The 18,870-nt window shown below is 37.7% G+C and overlaps 1 protein-coding gene across 1 annotated transcript in view; it reads left to right on the forward strand.

The window, feature by feature from the left end:
- Nucleotides 1-18,550, forward strand: part of SLC16A10 (solute carrier family 16 member 10) — a 60,281-nt gene extending 41,731 nt beyond the window's left edge. The window contains exons 3-6 of the mRNA XM_068184262.1: nt 767-1,205; nt 14,125-14,268; nt 15,809-16,037; nt 17,203-18,550. Coding sequence (XP_068040363.1) covers nt 767-1,205; nt 14,125-14,268; nt 15,809-16,037; nt 17,203-17,438 — 1,048 coding nt within the window. The 3' untranslated portion in view covers nt 17,439-18,550. The remainder of the gene's footprint in view (nt 1-766; nt 1,206-14,124; nt 14,269-15,808; nt 16,038-17,202) is intronic.
- The last annotated feature ends 320 nt before the right edge of the window (nt 18,551-18,870 follow it).

Consider the following 18,870-nt stretch of genomic DNA (forward strand, 5'->3'; position numbering starts at 1 on the left):
TGGTAATAATAGTGAACTTTATTATGAAGGTCCACCTTACTATAAGATGAAATGTTTAATTCCCTATTAAAAATTTTTTTAGTTCTTTCTTAGCATATTCAATATATGTATCAAAGCACTGAATTTAAAATATTTATTCCAATGAAGACTATTTGTCTAAAAAAATTAATACCTAAAGAGTCTATAATTTATTAACATATTACATTACAAAATTTTGTCAGTATTTAAATATTTTATTTTTCAGTATTAATGATGTTTACCATGTTTGTTACCTTATTTTCATAACAAGCTGTTTTCTTGATTTTTCTGTGTTCATGAGGAGAGTTCAGTATTACATTTGAACTCCTAGCACAGTGAAGAAATGTAGAAATCAAAACAGTACAATTTTCTTTGGGGGAAAAAAAAAATCCAAAAACCCAGCAATGGTTGAACTTACGATTGGCTAATTTGTCCTGACAATGATTTTTAAAAACTTTTTTTTAGCCGCACTACTTGATGTAATTATAATTGCATGTAATTTTTCTTTTTTTCTTTTTTACCTGTTCAGTGAATTCTGTGAAACTTTTCAGTGGAAGGAGTTCAATAGAATAGTTGCTGAATTAATCTGATACAGTGCTATTCAACTATAATTATATACAACCTCTTACTTACAGTAGTGATTTATGTTGATTGATTGATTGTGAATCAGTTTTGTTGTCACTTCCAGGCGGATGAGCATCCACTGCCTTACCAAACACTAATGATTTGTTCTTTTCCTTTGGTACAGCACCATTGAACCTCTGTATTTCACCTACGGGATCCTGTTTGCCTGTGGCTGCTCGTTTGCCTACCAGCCATCCCTGGTCATTCTCGGGCACTACTTCAAGAAGCGCCTTGGACTCGTGAATGGCATTGTCACTGCGGGCAGCAGCTTGTTCACAGTGTCACTGCCCTTCCTCCTGAGGGTCCTCATCGACTCTGTCGACCTGTTCAACACCTTGAGGGTCCTCTGCATCCTTATGTTTGGTCTGTTCCTGGCTGGATTTACATACAAACCTCTTGTTCCCAACACCAAAGACAAGGAGGGAGGAAAGAAGGGAAAATTCATATTACCTCCTGCGAAAAAGATTTGCAATTTCTCAGTTTTCAAAGTTCTCAGTTACCGAATCTGGGCTCTAGGGATTCCAGCTGCACTTTTTGGATACTTTGTGCCTTATGTTCACTTGGTAAGTGCACATTTCTTCCTAGGTGCGATGTGTTTGAAACTATACATACCTGCCTTTGTGCTATTGATTAAGAAGCAATTGGTGATAGGAAGCCAGATTGAAACTGCAAGTTGTGTTGGGGAGAAACACAAAATTAATTTGGATGTTGTCTTATTAAAAGAGTGCTTTAATCAGAAGTACTAGTTAAGCCAGTTCAAATCTTTGTTCTTTGGCCTCAATGCAAGGTTTAAAATACTTCAACAATGAAAAGAGATATTTAAAAAATATTCTATACTATTCCTAAGAGAATTCTTTATTTTGGTACTCAGATGCATACATTGCCAATGACACTTGTGTGTTTTAGATGCAGTGTGAAAGGAGTAAATGACAGGAAACATGTTAGAAGTGTAAATTTTTTCCTATGTATTGAGATTTGTTAAAGTGTCAATTTTTAGGATCTATTGTATTGACCATTTTTCAGGTTTATTAAAAGCAAAATATGTGGATTTTTCTGTCTTTCCAACTTCAGCCTTGTAGTTTACTAGTTTAGCATTCATGTAACTGCTCCTCTTACCCTGTCCCTCCCAGCTGCCAGGTGAGCTGTGTTTTATTGCTGTCTACAGCAGCTGATGGAGTTTTGGCTTCTGGTGATGGGGAAGATGTGTATTAGCCATTTCCTGTACATGTGCTAGAGTTGTTTCCCTAGCAGTTTGTGGGGTTTTTTTCCTCTAGTATACTCCTAAACTAAGAAATTCAGGTGCAACTGGGAGATGCATGCATTTGTATCAGGCTGACTGACGCACATTGCACAGCTGAAATGGTGAATTATTATTGGACAGCTTGTTGGTGGTGCTCTCTTAACTGAAGTGGTGTAAACCAAAAGGCTTAGAAGGGAAAGGTGGGGAAAAAGTCTCCAATGATGCTTGCTTTGAGACCATTACATATCCTCATATTAAGAATATTTGATAGAGCATGAGCTAGTAGAACTCAGTATAAAAACAGAAGGGTCACTTTAATATTCATTATTCACCCATGATAGAACAGTGAAATTAGTGGTAATAAATATCTTTACTTCTGCAAAAAAAATCTTCAGTGGTAGACAGACAGAGGCTTTGTATGCCTCCTTTGAGAGGGGAAGCTTCAGCTTTTAGTAAAACTTAGACTGAACAGTTCTTGTCAAAACCCCTCCCTGAAACCCACAAGTTTTCATTTTAATTTACTTGTATCTAAATACTTGATTTTACTTAAAGTCCCTGTGGATCTGAATAAATCAGTGTTTATGAAGGCACATAATGGATTGTGCCCTTCAACACAGATACTTCAGCTCAAGTAGATAGCTCTGGATGTTTCTTATCCTAGTTTTGTCTGCTTTTGTTAAAAAAGCCACACTTTGTGTACTTCCAGAAATACACAGAAGTATGTACTTACAAATAAGTCAAAGGCTATAAGAACAAATAAGGGTTTTCACTGGTAGGTCTACCAAACCAGAGACTATTTTCCTCAGCTTTTGAAAATGAAAGTTACTATTATTTCATTGTTTGTTGTATTTTTAAAACTATAGTAACTGGAAAAGGGATGTGATCTTTAGACAAGTGACAGCTTTTGTTACGTTAAAATTCTTGAATTTTTCCCAGTGTTAGGGGTGGCTGACACCAGCCAGACTGTTAGAAAGGGATGCTGGTTACAAGTGCCCTAAGAAAAAAATGCTAATACAGTGAATGTCATGGCCTCTGACCTGGTACCTGTACCCACCAAGTCCCGTTTTTCCCACCTGGAAAGACGGCTTCTGCCAGAATGGCTGTGTTTGACCATGTCATGCAGCACAGGTGGCACTGACCCTGCAGTTTGGGGTCCTTGTGTGTCACCCATGGTGGCTGGGGGCTGCTGGCTGGGTGTGCTGGAGTCACTGTCCAGAGTCCCTGTCTGCCAGCCTGGCATTGCTCAGGAGCTCCTGAGGACCCAGCCAGAATCTCTCTGTGCTTCTGTGCTGTCCCCAGTCACTGTTCATGCCTCTTGCATTTTCTGAAGCCTGTTGGAAAGGAGAATACATGCTATGACCCCTGTAGTAAAAAAGAAGTAAAAACTTTGTTGGGCTTTGAAGTAACAGAATTAGTCAAGTCTTTGCAACTGAACTCTTTGCACCTTTGCAATTGAACTCTTTGCAGTATTTGCTATTTGGAGTAAAAGCTGTTAAAACCAAAGAAACAACCTGCTCATTAAGTAGGCTCTAATTTAAAATTAAATGCACTAACAAATTGATTATATGGCATGCTAGATAGGAGCTGCTAACTCTTGCCAACTCCTTGATATGAATCCTGACTGGTAGGTATTAGGCATCAGATTCCTTTTGGCTCTTGCAGGGGAGAACCAAAAGGGAGAGCTTTTCTTATCCCCATTTAATTGGTGTCAAATTCCATTAATAGGTGTTCCATTACATGTATCTTGGGAATTGGGTTGAGATGAAGACTATAAATAAGATTTGACTTAAGTTTATTATATACTTCCAGCATTGAGATTGTTGAAGAACAAACTGATAAGTCGTATGATTACTAAATCAAATGGTTGTTATTCCTCTCAGTTTTAAAATCAGTCCAAACTAGTGACTGAGATTTTTTTTTTTTGTGCCTCTAAAATAGGCAGATAGACAAGTAAAATCCTTGCTTAGTCTATTTTGGTTTAAATTGTGAAATCATAACAGAAATCTGTAGAATCAGTGGAAAATGCTCTTTCCAAGTGTTTTTACTAAGGACTGTCTCACAAGGAAATTAAGTATATTTGAAAGAAGGTATATCTATCTAGTCTTTGTGCCACTTGTCCTGTGCTTGTTTAGATAATAAATAGAGAACCTCTTTTTTTCAGCAGTCTGATGTTAAGGGCTTGGTGTTGTTCTCTTACCCTTAAAAAATATTTACTCACTCAGGATCGTGCATTCTTAATTCTGAGGAGCTTGTTAGGTCATTTCTGTTAAAATTTGATACAAGGTCACATGCTCAGTAGCTTACAAGATGTGGTTGCCTTTTGTGCTTTATTTAGCAGGGTGAAAAGAAATACTGCTTAAAATGGATGTTGTCACTGCCTGTCTTCTCTAAGCAGTGACTGAAGTCATTACCAGGTTTCAGTATGAATTTAGGAAAATATTACTTATGACACTTACAAAAAGGGGCCCATACTGTGTTATTTTGATATAGCAATATTCAGCTATGAGGAATACTGCTAGGACTGGTAATATCATCTTAATACTTTCAGAGCAGTGGTTCAGTCCTAGAGAAATTTGTCTTTGGATGTTTACAAGTATGGTTTGATTTAGCAGTTACTTTTATTAAATGCCTCTTGCTAATGATGGGTCCTGCCTTATTTATAGTATTTGACACCTTGCAGGATGAAAAACTGAATTTAACAACCAAGTAGTTGAAAAAAAAAAAGCACACATAATTATTATGTGTTCTACTTTAAAAAAAAGAAACTGCATAGTAGATAATGCAATAAAAATGTGTCTTGATAGAGTTTACCTTTCTAAGTTTAAGTATTTGTTATGAAGAAAATACTCCTAAAGAATGACTAGATATGTTTGAAAATTAGGCTTGTGGTTTAAATGTGCTGCAGGCTTGTATACAAAGCTACCCATTAATTGATCTGTGAAAATGTGAAAGTTCCCATAATACTGCCTGTCCTCTTAAAACTCCAGAGTAGCTCAGGAAAAAGATATCAGTATTTCTTACCTTGCTTTGCTGCCTGTTTCTTAATTTACTGTGTAGATCTGGCTTTTACTTTTGATGGTTATCCATGTTCATGTTCCACAATGGGTACATACTTGCATATGTAGAGATTTTTGGTTAGCAGTAACTATGTGGAGTGTATGTGTTCTGTCTGTTTGCTTCATGTTTAAGAGATGAATAAATGGCTTGTGTCCGACCATGTTTTCCAACAACTGTCTTAGGAGAATCTGTCTTGGTAGGCAAATAAGTACTGGATTTAATGTGCTCCATAGATAGATGCTGAAGATTCAATGCCTCATTGCTTCTCTGAAATCTGCATGTGTCAGGAATAGGCTCATCTAGACCTCCAGAGAACAGGGAAGTGAGAGTGCAGACCTAATGCTTAGGGAAAAAATAGGTAGATGCTTCTGCTGAGAAACAAAGCATCACCTTGGACTCTGCTCCAAGATTCTTGGAAAAGAAAATTCATTCTCAGAATGAAAAGTAAAGATGCTTCCAAGCAATTTTATTCATGGGAGAGTCATGAAGCTGGTTAGAGTTGCTGTAGAGTACATGTTAGTCAAAAGAACTTTTTCATGCATATAAACAAACTCATTTTCTTGGCTGCATCACAAAATCAGACAACTTGGATAAATATTAGTCTGTCATCTGGGTGGCTGTGTCTGTCTCCAAATCTTCTGTTTGTCACTTTGAAGTTGCTGAGTCTAGTGCTATGCCCACAGTGTCTGTCCTTGGACAAAAAGACAGTGCTGTCTGCTGGTCTATGTTTCCTATCTTTTGCTGGAACATTCATTTTTTTCCTGCTCTTTAGATAAGAAAAGTAATCTTTTTCACTTTAGTAGCATAATTAACAGGAGGACTTGCTGATATGGGTTAGAGCTGATGCAGATTTTTTTGCCAGATTTGATTCCTCCTCCCCACCTTCTGATCTGTAGTGTAAGTTCTGTGTCTTTTGTGTGATTTAACTGTTCTACAGCTACTTTACCATCTTGGAGTACCTTTTTAAATCAAGCCTTGAGGATGACTTGGCCTTTAGCTCTGTTCTTTATGAGCCACCTATTTTGGCTAAATGGCTGCCCATTTCTCATTCTCTATCAGTGATGTGCCTTGTTTTTGTTAATAAGAGATCAGATTCCACTGTGCAAATTCAGTGTGTTTTGAACCTTTGCTCCCTAAAATATGTGCCAACAAAAACTGTTGTCTTGTGCAATCAGCTTGGAGAAGTGAAGAGCCAAGTTCTTGTGAGATCCTCTGTAGTTACAGCTTTCATGGGAACTTGTCTGAAAAGCTTGCTGTGTAATTTGAAAGCTGTATTTACTTCCATATACTCTGGAAGTTTCTAACACTTATTCAGGACAACGCATTCTATCTATTTTGCCTGTTAAGAAAAATTGACATTTTCCACTTGTAAACTGCTCCCTCCCCAGGCAAAAGCTTTGGGTCGTTAGGAAGAATTATGCTGGAAAAATATAAAGAGGGTATAGAAACCACCTTAGACTCTTCAGGCAGATCTGAGCTACTGTACTGGGATAGGGTATGATAGTCAGGATGACTCTCACTGCAGTGTTTGATGTCCTGCCCAGCAAGACCCTAATCATCATCCATAACATTTCTTACAAATATTTCTGTAACTCTTCAAGCCTCCCCGGAGGGGGAAATGCACTGATGTTGTGTTCCCTAAATGTTGTTAGATATGCCATCTCTAAATTACATCTCGTCATTTGAGAAATGAGTGTTTTTGCTTCTGCCCTTGTCCACATACAGTGGCAGTGGCTCTGTGTTCTCTGCAGTGGGAGACTTGCCCAAGGAACCATAGTAGAAAGGATTTACCTTGCAGTATGTGAAGCTGTTCAAGTTTTGCATTGTGTGTAAAGTCCTAATCCTACACCTCTTTCTCCCCTCCCTTTAATTCTTACACCCCTGGATTCCACAATGGAGACAAATGGAAGCACAGAGATAAATGTTTTCCTCTATGTCTGAGGGCAGAGCATGGTGAAAAGTCTGGTGTGTACTCTAAGGACCCTAGTAACCAAAAATCTCTAAACTTTAATGTACAAACTCTGCATATCCACAGTAAAGTGCATACACATAATACATCTTGTAAAGCAATAACACATCAATTCTTGTAAGGTAAGTGCTGTCTGTTTTGTGAACCACCTGTATTATGTCATAAAGTTGTTACTTCTAGAATGTTGTGTAAAATAATGCTGAATATCCAGTGGGTGTTTCTGGATTTTTTTTTTATTCAAACTGGAAGAAACCAGCCTCCATCACTCCATTCACTTGCTTTTATGGGCTGTTGTTCAAGAAACCTCTTAATTTCTTCAGATCTCCTACATCAGTCATTTGTCTGGTCTACCACGTCTTTTATTTCCCAGAATCTGCTGTTAGTCTTGTAATGGTAGGAGAGTATCTTTTAAATTATGTCCAGTGCTAACCATAACTGTGTCAAACAGATTTCTCTATACTATAGCTATTCTAAAAAAGCTAAAACTAGGTATAGCTGTCAGTTGTAGCACTATTACCTTTCTCATCCACTTAATCTATCATATTTCTTTCTCCAACGGAAGACTAACAAGACACTGGTTTTGTAAAGCTCTGATGTAATTATTAAGCACATATCTCTGAGACCCAAAATCTTCAGTGGCTCCCTGTGCTTTACTTGCTTTTCTAATCTTTGCATTTATCTCCCTTCAGATCTCAACATCTGCTGCAGTTTGACTGCCCAGGTTAGTGAAATTTTCCCCCTTTATCCCACTTCTGTTTTCCCATTTCTGTCATTATCCTGTGCACCTGTTTCTTTTCCAGTATTCCTTAATGTTGACCTAGAAGTACTTATTCTTGGTTAGATCGTCCACTTTGGACATTGGGGGTGGTGGTGGGAAAAGAAATAAATTATTTCCTACTTGTAATTGCTATTGAAAGCATATTTTAGATATGTTTGTCAAATAAGTTCTGAAGACAAATAATATAGATACAAAAAGAACAGAAACAAACAAGAATAAACAAAGGTTTTCTGTGTTTATTTTAGAAGTAAAAGTAAATGGAATTAAAAAAAAAAAAGGTAGCAGGTATGCTCAGGTGCAAACTATGTGGTGACCATGAAAGATAAGAGCAAAGCAGTCTTCCTCAGGTCTGTGCCATACTGGCAGGTTGAAAGGTCTGAGTTTCATTGTGATTTCCTTTGTATCTGTCTCTAACAGCACACTACTTCATGTACTCTGGTGTAGTACAAACTATTCTGATAGCAGATGGAGTGAAAAATTCAAAGAGTAAATTGCGAAGTGTGTTATCCTTTTTTTTTTTTTTAAGTTTTAATGCTATTTTAATGGTAAACTCAAAATCCTGTCTTTGGACGCTTGAAATATGTGGATTTGAACTGAACTCTTGAAACTCTTCATGTGCCCAGAAGTCTGAGATCACAGCTGGTTTTGCCCTGCTGTCCTCATACAAAGTAACAAACAGTCATTGCCAAATTGCTTCTCTCATATACAGACCACCTTTTGTGTCCAGTTCCTGTTCCAGGGAGAGCTGTATGGAAAACCTCTTTGCTTTTTAATTCCTGTTCAGACTTGTGAATATCTCACCATGTGTTTTGAATCTTCTGTTGAGGAGATCTCAGAACCTAGCTCTTTGTAGTTGATTGTAGTAATTGTCAAGCTCTGAGCTATTTTCCAGGTTCTTTTCTGATGATTAAGTTAAATTTTTCATTACTACTGAGTAGAATATTTCCGGGGAAAGGGAAAAGTGGTTTTGGATTGCTCTAGGAAGATAAAAAAAGGGGAACATAAATGTCTTTATCCTGAGTAAGGACTGTATCTCTGTATAAGGAGGAGAGGCTATCATTGTCATCTTTTCCTTAGGATTTAAATGAAAATTTGACTACTTGATTCAATTTCTCAAGGCCCTGATCCAGTTGATAGTGTATTTAGGACTGTCTTGAAGAATTGAGACAATTAAGAGCTTCTGTTCCCCAGTAGAATGAGTCAGGTGCTTCACCAAGGTTTGTGAAAGCTGAGGGGATTATGACCATGTCCACGAGTAGATCTCTAATACTGAAGTGCTATGGATACCCTGGGAATTCTGGGATGGTTGAACAGAGGTTTGAGAATCTGTTTAGATTTTACTTGCCTAGGTCCTATGGTTTAAGGAGTCTAGTTTTGAGAGATGTGATATGAGTAGTACAGATGCTGTTGCTGAGCAAGGATGTCAGTCTCTCTTAGGACATGACAATAGCATTGTACAGGATATCCTAACCCATTGTTTTGATATTCCATAATTTCTTAATGATAGCATAGCATATAATGTACTTGGTTTTAATTACATAAGTTGTAAACTGGTCATTTTATTACATTAGCAAATGCCACAAGGATTTATGTGATGGGGAGGGTTCTCACAAACGGGACCGCTGGGGTATAGGGTATGGTCCTTGCGCTTTTATTATTAGCCTCATTACATGGTTGAGACAACAGCAAGATGAGATAAGAGAAATTAGAGTTGTTTGTTTTCCTTTTTCCCCTACAAATCTTTGTCTGTCCTTAGTTTGTGATGTTGCCTGTTAGATGTTTTCAAATAGTTCTGCTGTTATTCTGGAAATTCAAATTATTGTGATTGACATCTAACTCTCTAGGATGTTCTGATAGTAGCTGATTTTGGACATAGTTGAGTTTTGAGAGTAAAGTAGGCTCTGGAAACACTGCTTTAGGCCATAAGAAACAGAACTGAGACTGCAAAATATAGATTGTAGTCACAAATAGGAATAATTTTAAAAGGGTTTTATCCAATAATTTGACTCTCATCCCTTGTGTACATAATACTTCATATCCTGTGAATCCCTGACATTATTCTGCATCCTTGTGCTTAGTCACTGTGAGCTTCCAAAGATGCGTGTGTGCCTTATCTGTCTTGATGCTGCTGCCCAAACCACACCAAGCCACTGGTTTTCTTCACATGCTCTTTAGGGTAACAGCTCTGAGATTAAAAAAAAAAAAAAAAAAATTATTCAGGGCATATGGCTTCAGGGCTAGCTATTTATTGGGGAAAAAAACCCTCAAAATTATTTTAATTGTGTAATTGTCAGCCTCGAGTATTTTTGAATTTTTAATGCTTAGGGTTTTTATGTTAAATAGGCTTAACAGTTAACCTGTTAACTGTTGTGTTTAGTTTTACTTAAGAAATTCAGATTATGTTTGTTCTGAATCTTCATGATGTATGAATTATTGTGTTTAATCTGCTTTACTCAGTGGAATAAGAGAAAAGTTTGCTGTTGGCATGTAATAAATCGCCTTGTTTATTTAATTTTTCCTTGTTTTTTACATAATTTAAATTGACGATAGATAAAAAGAGGTATTACCACTGTTGGGGCAAGTGTGTAAGCAGGAATTTCTTGAAAATATGTTTATGCATATGTTCTGGTTCAAAAGCAAAACCAGTGAGAGACTCCAAGTCAGAAATACAGTTTACTGGGAAAAGGGAAAAGAAACAAACCACTTGCAATAATACAAAAGGAAGACCACTGACAAAGTCAGAATACAACCTGACACCCCTTTGTCTAGCATGTTGGTAGCAGTCCAAACTGGAGTGGCTGCAGTCCTCTTGGAGTGGCAGATGTGGTTTCTGTTGGAGCAGTGGTCCTGTAGAAAAGATGTAGTCGTCCAGTGGAAACCCCAGCTGTGTCCTCTTGGAAACCTGTGGGAAGGCTGCTTACCTGTCCAAAAATCCCAGAATATATCTAGGTGGGAATGCTTAGCTCCTCCCCCCTGGGCAGAGCATCTCGCAATGGGCTGATGTCATTCCGAGTCCTGCGGTGGGTCCTTGATCACCTGTACCACAGAAACAGCTACTGGAGGGAGTTATCTCTGAGTCATGTGGCAAGACATTGATGGGCCCATTAACAGGAGATAAGGAAAACTGCCCAGAAGACAACTGCTACACAGATGGCAATAGAAAACATCCTGCTTCTCAATCTCGGACAGCATATTTGTCATGTGAAGGCACTTAGCTAAAGTAATATTTCACAGAAATTCTCAGGATATTGGCACTCCCTTAAAAATTGATCCAGGTTAGGTATTTGTAATGCTAGTTCTGTCTTTTACCATGAAGATCATATTTGCTGTAGAAGTGCAGGAGTTGCTGGCTCGTTCTGCTGTTTTTTTGCTCACCTGTGAAAGTTTATTTGGTGGGGTCTGGACTAGAAATGTATTTGCCTTAAATGATCTTCCTGGTGAGCAGTGTCTTATAAAGCTCTCTGGCAACCAAGTTTCTTTTTCTGTTTCTCACCCTCCTTACTCTCTACTTTTGTGGAGTGTCCATATGTTGGAGAATAAACAGTAACTTATCCAGAGTTACTTTATGCTCTGCTTCTTAGCTCTTTCTGGAACTTCCAATCATCTAGGACATCTCGCTGCAAAGAAAGAGATCACTAGTCCGGGCTACAGTGTTGATCCAGCTGATGGGATGGCCAGGGTGCCACCTGGACTTCATGCAGCAACTTTTCTCTGGTGTGGAGATAACTAAATTGCATAGAAAGTGAGAAAGTTATGCACAGTCTGTTCTTATAGACCTTCCTGGAAATGGGTTGTGGGATTTTGGGGCTTTTGGTGCTGATTCCACCCTACAATCCGTACTGGTTTCTCGACCTCATTCCTGCGCTTGCACCGTTCTGTTACACTTATCTCCAGGAGCCAGAACAAGGACGTTTGTCCTGGAAAAGTGCTGCCCTACCTTTGTATGGCCCCCTTCTCCAGCCACACACTGTTCTTTTTCACAGTATGTTATTGCCAGCAATCCTTGGCTGTTATTGCCAACAATCCTTGGTTGGCTCCACAGCTATCTGGCTATCAGTGTTTGAGACATGCACATGAGCCACCTTATCTTCTAGGCTTCTACACCCCCTCAGCTCTTTCAGAAAACTTAATTTGGAGCAGGTAATAGTATTTCTAGTATACAAATGGTGCCAGCAGTACTCCCTAAGTGTTTCCTTTTATCCTTATGCTTGTTTTCAGTGATTGTGTTGGGCAGCAGGACTTGCATCAGTAATTGAAGAAAATGGTGGTTTTAATGTGCTCAGAGTTTTCTAGGTTATGTGCTCCTGTTAGCCATCTCTTTTGGTCAGAGAGACTATTGCATTTAACCTACTAAAGCTTTGCTTGATTGGGAATCCCCAAAATGGAATATACATGGGAAGAATGTGGTTGACAGAATTATTTCTTACTAGTTCATAAGCACTTCTTTCAGATTCAGGTTCTTTGTGTTTGGAAAAAAAGAAGCTACAGCTTTGCTCAGAGTAATGTCTTTGATTCACTGTGTGAATGTAGCTGAAATGCATGTACAGTGAAGGGGAGGGCTTAGAAAAACCTGGATCTTGGCTGGTTGGAGAGAGGTCAACCAGAACTGTGTATCAGAAAAAAAACCCACCAAAACCAACAACAAAACAAAACAACCCCACAAAAAAAAAAAAAACAAAAAACCCCCAAACCAACAACTAATTAGGTATTTTAAATTTGGGATGAGTAGTGGTTATTTTCTTGTTTAAGGAGTTAATTGAATCAGTATTTTCCCTTCTTGATCAAAGAGTGGCAGCATTACAACCCTGTGCTGCTTTGAGAAATCCAGTTACTCAGTTGCAGGTGCAGGGTTAATAGTTATCTAGATACAGAGCTTTATCTTGCCTCTTGAAAAGCCTCCAGGGAGTGGATGGATCAGGCCTGCTAATTAAACAATCTAGAGGCTGCAGAAGCCTGGAAGTGGAACAGGTGACAAAAATTGCAAAGAACACCTTGGCTTCTCTCGCCAGCTGGGCCAGCAGGTGCTGACAAGCACATAAAGGTAGGGGTGGGAAAACTGTCAGCTTTTCCTTTTCTCACCTTTGACAGAAAGGGAATAAGTAGAACAGCTTATCTTTTATGTTTAAATGACATTTCAGATGAAAAATTTCATCAGGTTCTGTTCCCAAATGTGTCTTACAAAGCAAAGGAAAAAACAGAGCAAGCACCTGTCTTTAATTTAAGTTAAAAGTTTTCCTTTCAAACTAGGATAAACCTCCTTGGTTTTTTTTCTTTCTTACAAAATCAGTTACATTGGACAAATTAATATTAGATTTAATAGACTTTCTGTGACATGTAAAAAAACCCCAACAGATTTTATGCTTAAGAAAATTGCTTTTACTCAGCAAGTCCTATTTTCCTGTTGGAAAATAAGTTTCTTCTTCTTAAAATCAGTTTCCTCTCTTTGGTCTTTTACATCTCTGAACTTTCACTTGTATTTACTTCTTTACTTTTCATGTTCAAAACTACTTATGAACATGGAGATTGCAGGACTGTGCAAGTGATTTCTACATCTTCTAGTGCCCATTTTGGCATATTTGGTATTACCAAGCACGTTCCAAAAAACAATAGTGTAAAAAAATCTCTTGTGGGTAATTTTCTGGTCTTTGGGGATGATTAAAAATAAAAACAAAACCAAAAACCCAAAAAATCACTGCAAAAACCACAAACCAAAAACACCGTTCAAGTAGAGAGAATATAAAAAAATCCAAATCCATCAAGCCAGCCTGGTGATTTTTTTTTTTTTTTAAACCATGACTTGAAAAGTTGGAATTACTGACACTGATAGTTCACCCTGTGGTCAGTTCTTCAGGCTGAAGTGGCTGATAAATCATTCTTCCAGTCTGCCCTGTTCATTGCTGCTGAAGCTGCTCCCTCTCGTGGGAGTGTTTGCTGTTGTGTTTGGCACTGCAGCTGTCTTCTGCCTGCTTCCTCCTTGCCCCTGGACACCATGGATGTTGGGATGAGACCTTTGGAAGGGCCCCTCCTACTTGCGCTGTCTCGTCTCCGGCTCTTTGCTTCTGGCTCCTGCCCTGAGCTATGTTGCAAGCTTGGTAGCCGGTGTGGCTTCTGTGTTACTTTGAATCTATCATTAGTAAATTAAGAGTGGGTGGAAAGAACGTTTCTAAGCTATCTTTTTTTTTTCTTCTTAATTAGACATAGCTCTCTTGTTTTCCTGATTTAAGTTCATTAGTGGTGGATAAAGCAGCAACACATTTCAGATTGTTTTTATTGTGTTGCACTTAATACTGCATTTTAAAATCTGTAAAAGCAGAGTAAGTCATGTGACCAGTTGTAACTGCGTTTGTAAGCGATTGACAGACTACTTCTACTTGACTCAGGTTTTCCAAGGTCTGTCTTTTTCATTCTAAAGCAAATTTATTTTCTCTTTTTAAACAGATGAATCATGTAAAAGAGAGATTTGGTGACAGCGTGCCAGAAGAAGTGCTTCTGCTGTGTCTGGGCATTACTTCAGGAGTTGGCAGATTGGTCTTTGGCAGATTGGCAGATTATATTCCTGGTGCAAAAAAAATATATCTACAGGTATGTGTTTATTGTTTCTTTTTTCCTTCTGAACTGTGGATTCCAAAGGATTTGTTTTTGGGTACTGTTAATAAGTAAACAGAATTAACTGAATGGAGATTCAAATTTGAGAAGTTTCAAAACTCTAGGAAACTCAGTGTATGGCTTTTGATATTGGAAACCTTTGGTGCAAAGCATTAGGAATCTTTCAATTTTGTTTTTCATGCTAAGAAAATATCTATTTCCTGCTGGCTGTTTTCAGCCGGGAATGAAAGAAATTACTGTTCATTAGCATGTGAGTGAGAGCCTTTGGGGATTCTGTAGATTCTGCTTTCTCTGTTTTATCCCGGATTATGATTTCATAATGGCTTTCCCTAGATAGGGGAAAAAATTAAGCCATGTTTCTCTAGTAAGGATTTTGGATCTCTTGATCTTTGACAGGCACTAATTTGATGTCAGATATGTTCTGTGCATAGTACACATGGCCATGGCAATACAAGAGGTGCTTAGTTGAGGAGAATTTGCAGAAAGAGTCTGGGCTTCCAGAAATGCTGAAGTGCTGAAGCTTGGAGAGGAAGGAGGATATACACTTCTTTCCCTCCACACTTATAAATGACTTTTTTTTTTTTTTTTTTTTTTTTTTTTTTTTTTTTTTTTTTTTTTTTTTTTTTTTTTTTGAGAAACTAGCAGTGTTAGTGTGGGATTTTGGAAAAGCTTTAATTCACTTTCATATTGGCAGTTTCGAAGAGTTCTTCATTTGGTCTCTTAAAATGAATAGCAAGGGAGGCATCTAGTGGGGATTGTCTGCACTGCATTATGGAAATCAAAAATTCTTAGGAAAGAAGTACCGTTCTGCTGGAGTATTTGTTGTCATGGATACATTTAGACTCCTTGATGTTTTATTGCAGTTAGGTGGAACATTGGTTTCCAGTGCTTACATATGGATGGTGCACAGGCAAAACTGTTACCGCTTTTATTTTCTTTTTAATTCTGCTTCATTTTGCTGAAAGACAGTTTTATTTCTTTAAGTTGAAACAAATAAATAATCTAAGATTATATTAGAAAATCTTTGTAAGTATGTATGACCATAGCAGTACATCAGGATACTTTTTTTAATGGAAAAATTAAATGTTTTCACTTCTGTTGAATATAAGCACCCTGAAATAACCACTCATAATATTGATATTTTTACTTACAACAGTGAGGAGTCTATTTACAATATTCCAACTGTCTTAAACTTTTAATACTTCTGTGACTTATTTCTCAAAAAAATATTAGTGCCTGAGAAATGACCATACACAATCAGTGTAGGTTAGTGGATTATAATTGCATTTTCAAAGCTTGCGAAATGGGTGGTGGAATTTCTTTGCCTCTCATGGGTTATGTTTGTTTTATCTTAGTATGTAACTTCTGAAGGTGGTAATCCATGGACTGGTTATTTTAGAGTAAATACAGGCAGGCAGTCTAATTCACTGCAAATGCAAGGAGGTTCATCTGGTCCCTTACAATTTGCAAATTTGATGCAATGCATTTTTATATTTTTTTCCTTGTTCATATTTAGGTGGCCTCATTCTTTTTTATTGGGCTGATGTCTATGATGATTCCACTGTGCAATGTCTTTGGAGCTCTCGTTGCTGTCTGTCTCTTCATGGGCCTGTTTGACGGCTGCTTCATTTGCATTATGGCTCCTATTGCCTTCGAGCTCGTTGGGGCTCAGGATGTCTCCCAGGCCATCGGATTTCTGCTTGGACTCATGTCGGTGCCTATGACAGTTGGTCCACCCATTGCAGGTGAGTGTAGGCAGGTTTATAGCTGTAAATGTGTTTCAATGTTTGCATACCTTTTTGGCCATGTTTCCCATTCCTGCACCACGTGCAGAGCTTTGAAATTGGAGGTTTTCTCTGTGCGTGCTTGAGAAGATAAAGGAAATTTACCTGCTGCTCATGGGTTATTAATTTACTGCACTCTTCAAAGGTTGCTCAGTCTTCTTCATTGTTATACAGGTGTAAAACATTCCTCAAAAGAAAGATAGATAGGTTTCCAATTGGATTTAGGACCTGACATTTTCAGTGTACAAGTGACTGCCTATTGGTTGCTTGTATTACAGAGGGCCTCCAAAATAAAACCTGAAAATTAACTCACTTCCAAAATTCGCTCATGTTAAAACCATTGTGAGGATAAAGGCTCCAGTCGCTTTAATTGGTCTTCAAAAGTAAGAATACTGGCTTTATTCATCCTTTGGTGGGAGACTGACAAGGTACAGGTTTTGAAGATGAAAACTTGGAAGTTCTTGGGAGGTAGAAATAGCTAAAGCTGTAATCCTCACCACTGATGATTTTCAGTAGTAATTTACCCTGAGGTTTGGTGAGTGAAGGGTACTTCATAAGATATAATTGATCTATGCTGCATTATAAAAGACAAAATTTTAATGCTAGAACAGCACAGACTTGGTGCTTCCTACTATCACAGCTATTAGTATTTAAATAGAATTTGACTAATGGGAGGAATTTAGAGAGCAATTAGAGTGAATTATTGGGAAACACACTTCTTAATAAGAGGCCATGAGGAATGCAATATATGGAATATATCTAGATTAGAAAAATGGGCATATTGATCAAAGGCAGCTATTATCAAAAGGAAGGAGGATTTCTTCCCCGGAGAAGCTCAGATGAGCAACTTTCAAGTAGGAAAGATGGTGCATGTTTTTAGTAGATGTTAATTAAGCAATTTTTAATTAGTTGAGGGGTGACATACTGAGCTCTTCATTACTGCTCCAAGTCAACTCTGGAATAACTTTCTACCTCCATGTACACCTCTGTTTGGCCATCAGGTTGTCAGGTTCTAGTGGTTATAATCTGTGCCAGCTCTTGGGTTTCTGAACCTGAAGCCACGACCTGTTTTCTGTAGATTCCTGAGGCCCCTTTATTTATGAGTGGTCACTTTCTGCCTTCCCAGGTTTGCTGCGGGATAAGCTTGGCACCTACGATGTGGCGTTTTACCTGGCTGGAGTCCCTCCCCTCATTGGAGGAGCTATTTTGTGTTTCATCCCCTGGCTCCACGAACGGCAGAAGTTGAAAGAGAGAGCAAAACCTGATGATAGAGAAACTACTGAGAAAATGCTGGAAAATGAAAGCACTTTGGTGTCAGACACAACAGAAAAGCCAGGCAAAGAACTGGATTCTGGCTTTTGATGCTTTTTTCTTTTCCCTATACCATCCTGACCTCCTCCTACTGAAACCAGATTTCTACTTTTTGGCTGAAGATACTATACAATACTGAAGTCTTGAACTATTGCTCAAATTGCAAAACTGCTACAAGAACCTTTTATACCATTGAACTTTTTTAACAAGTCATGAATTTGATTTCAGGCCACATTTTCAAGGTATTTGAAGTTTTGTAGCTTTAGTGTGTATGTGCGTAGTGATTCTGTGTGTAAAGAGAATATTTTTCTAATCCATCAGAACTGATTTCTGGAAATGTGAAAGCTGTTTTTCCTTCACTGACCCAGGATTCTTCAATGATGTCTATGATCCATCCTCTGCAGGCACACCCCTGGGTGTTTATACTGGATAATGTAGTAGCTCTTATGACTGATCTGTTTTTTTGAAGTTTATCATGCTGTTTACAGTCTTCTGTAATTCTCTATCATGAAAACAAATATGCATCTTTTTGCTGAAATGATTGTTTCATTAGAAAGCTAAATTATTATACAACTGTTGAAACACTCACTTGTGTTTGCATTCACCTTTCACAGTAGCCCAAAGAACATTAAGGATGGCATTTTTGATGGGCTCAAGTTTTGAATATGTTCAAACCAAGCTCCAAGTGCAAACACATTCAGAAGTTAAGCTGCTGAATAATAGATTTTATTATTATTATTATTATTATTATTATTTGGTGAAGGCAATACCCTTAAGATGTATGTTCATAAATCTTTTTTCAGCCAAACCTCAGAGTAGTAGATAGTTTTGAAACTGTACTGACTAATTCTTTGGAGCAGTATTGTGAATTAGACTAAATTTCAAATTATTTTGTTGTACTTGTTAGGATTTTTTTTTTGTTCGTAAAACCAAGACAGCTTTAAAGGATACTTTCTAAGTGCAATACCAAGTTGTTTTTAATGTGGAAATATACATGAGCTATTAAAACAACATTCAGCAATTAAAGATTTTTGCACTAAGTGAACATGCAGGTTTATTACAGGTCTTTATAGCTGTGCTCAATTGCCTGTAGATTATATGGCTCCATATTTTTTTCAAATATAAAGAAATGTCTTTGCATGCCCTATTTCTTGCTTAACACCCTAAACAAATGTTTGTCAAGCAAGTAACCTCTTTTTCTGAAAAATGTTTAAAAGCATAATACTTTGAGATGAAAACATTGCTTTTCAGTTTATCATAAAACACTTCTAAGCCCACTGCTTATCTATGGATGGGGTTCAGCAATCACTGGAATACTTAATCAATTTTTATTTCAGGTCCATTTAATGCCAATATTTTTTGTTGCCTCACTTAAAACTGTCATAGCAAAGAGTAAACTAAATGTGATCTGGACAAAATACGTATTTAAGTGCTTTTTTAGTTAGTAACTGTTCTTTACATAAATCATGGAGGCATACTGTTT

This window comes from Anomalospiza imberbis, chromosome 3 (assembly GCF_031753505.1).
Source record: "Anomalospiza imberbis isolate Cuckoo-Finch-1a 21T00152 chromosome 3, ASM3175350v1, whole genome shotgun sequence".
In the NCBI taxonomy this organism is placed as follows: Eukaryota; Metazoa; Chordata; class Aves; order Passeriformes; family Viduidae; genus Anomalospiza; species Anomalospiza imberbis.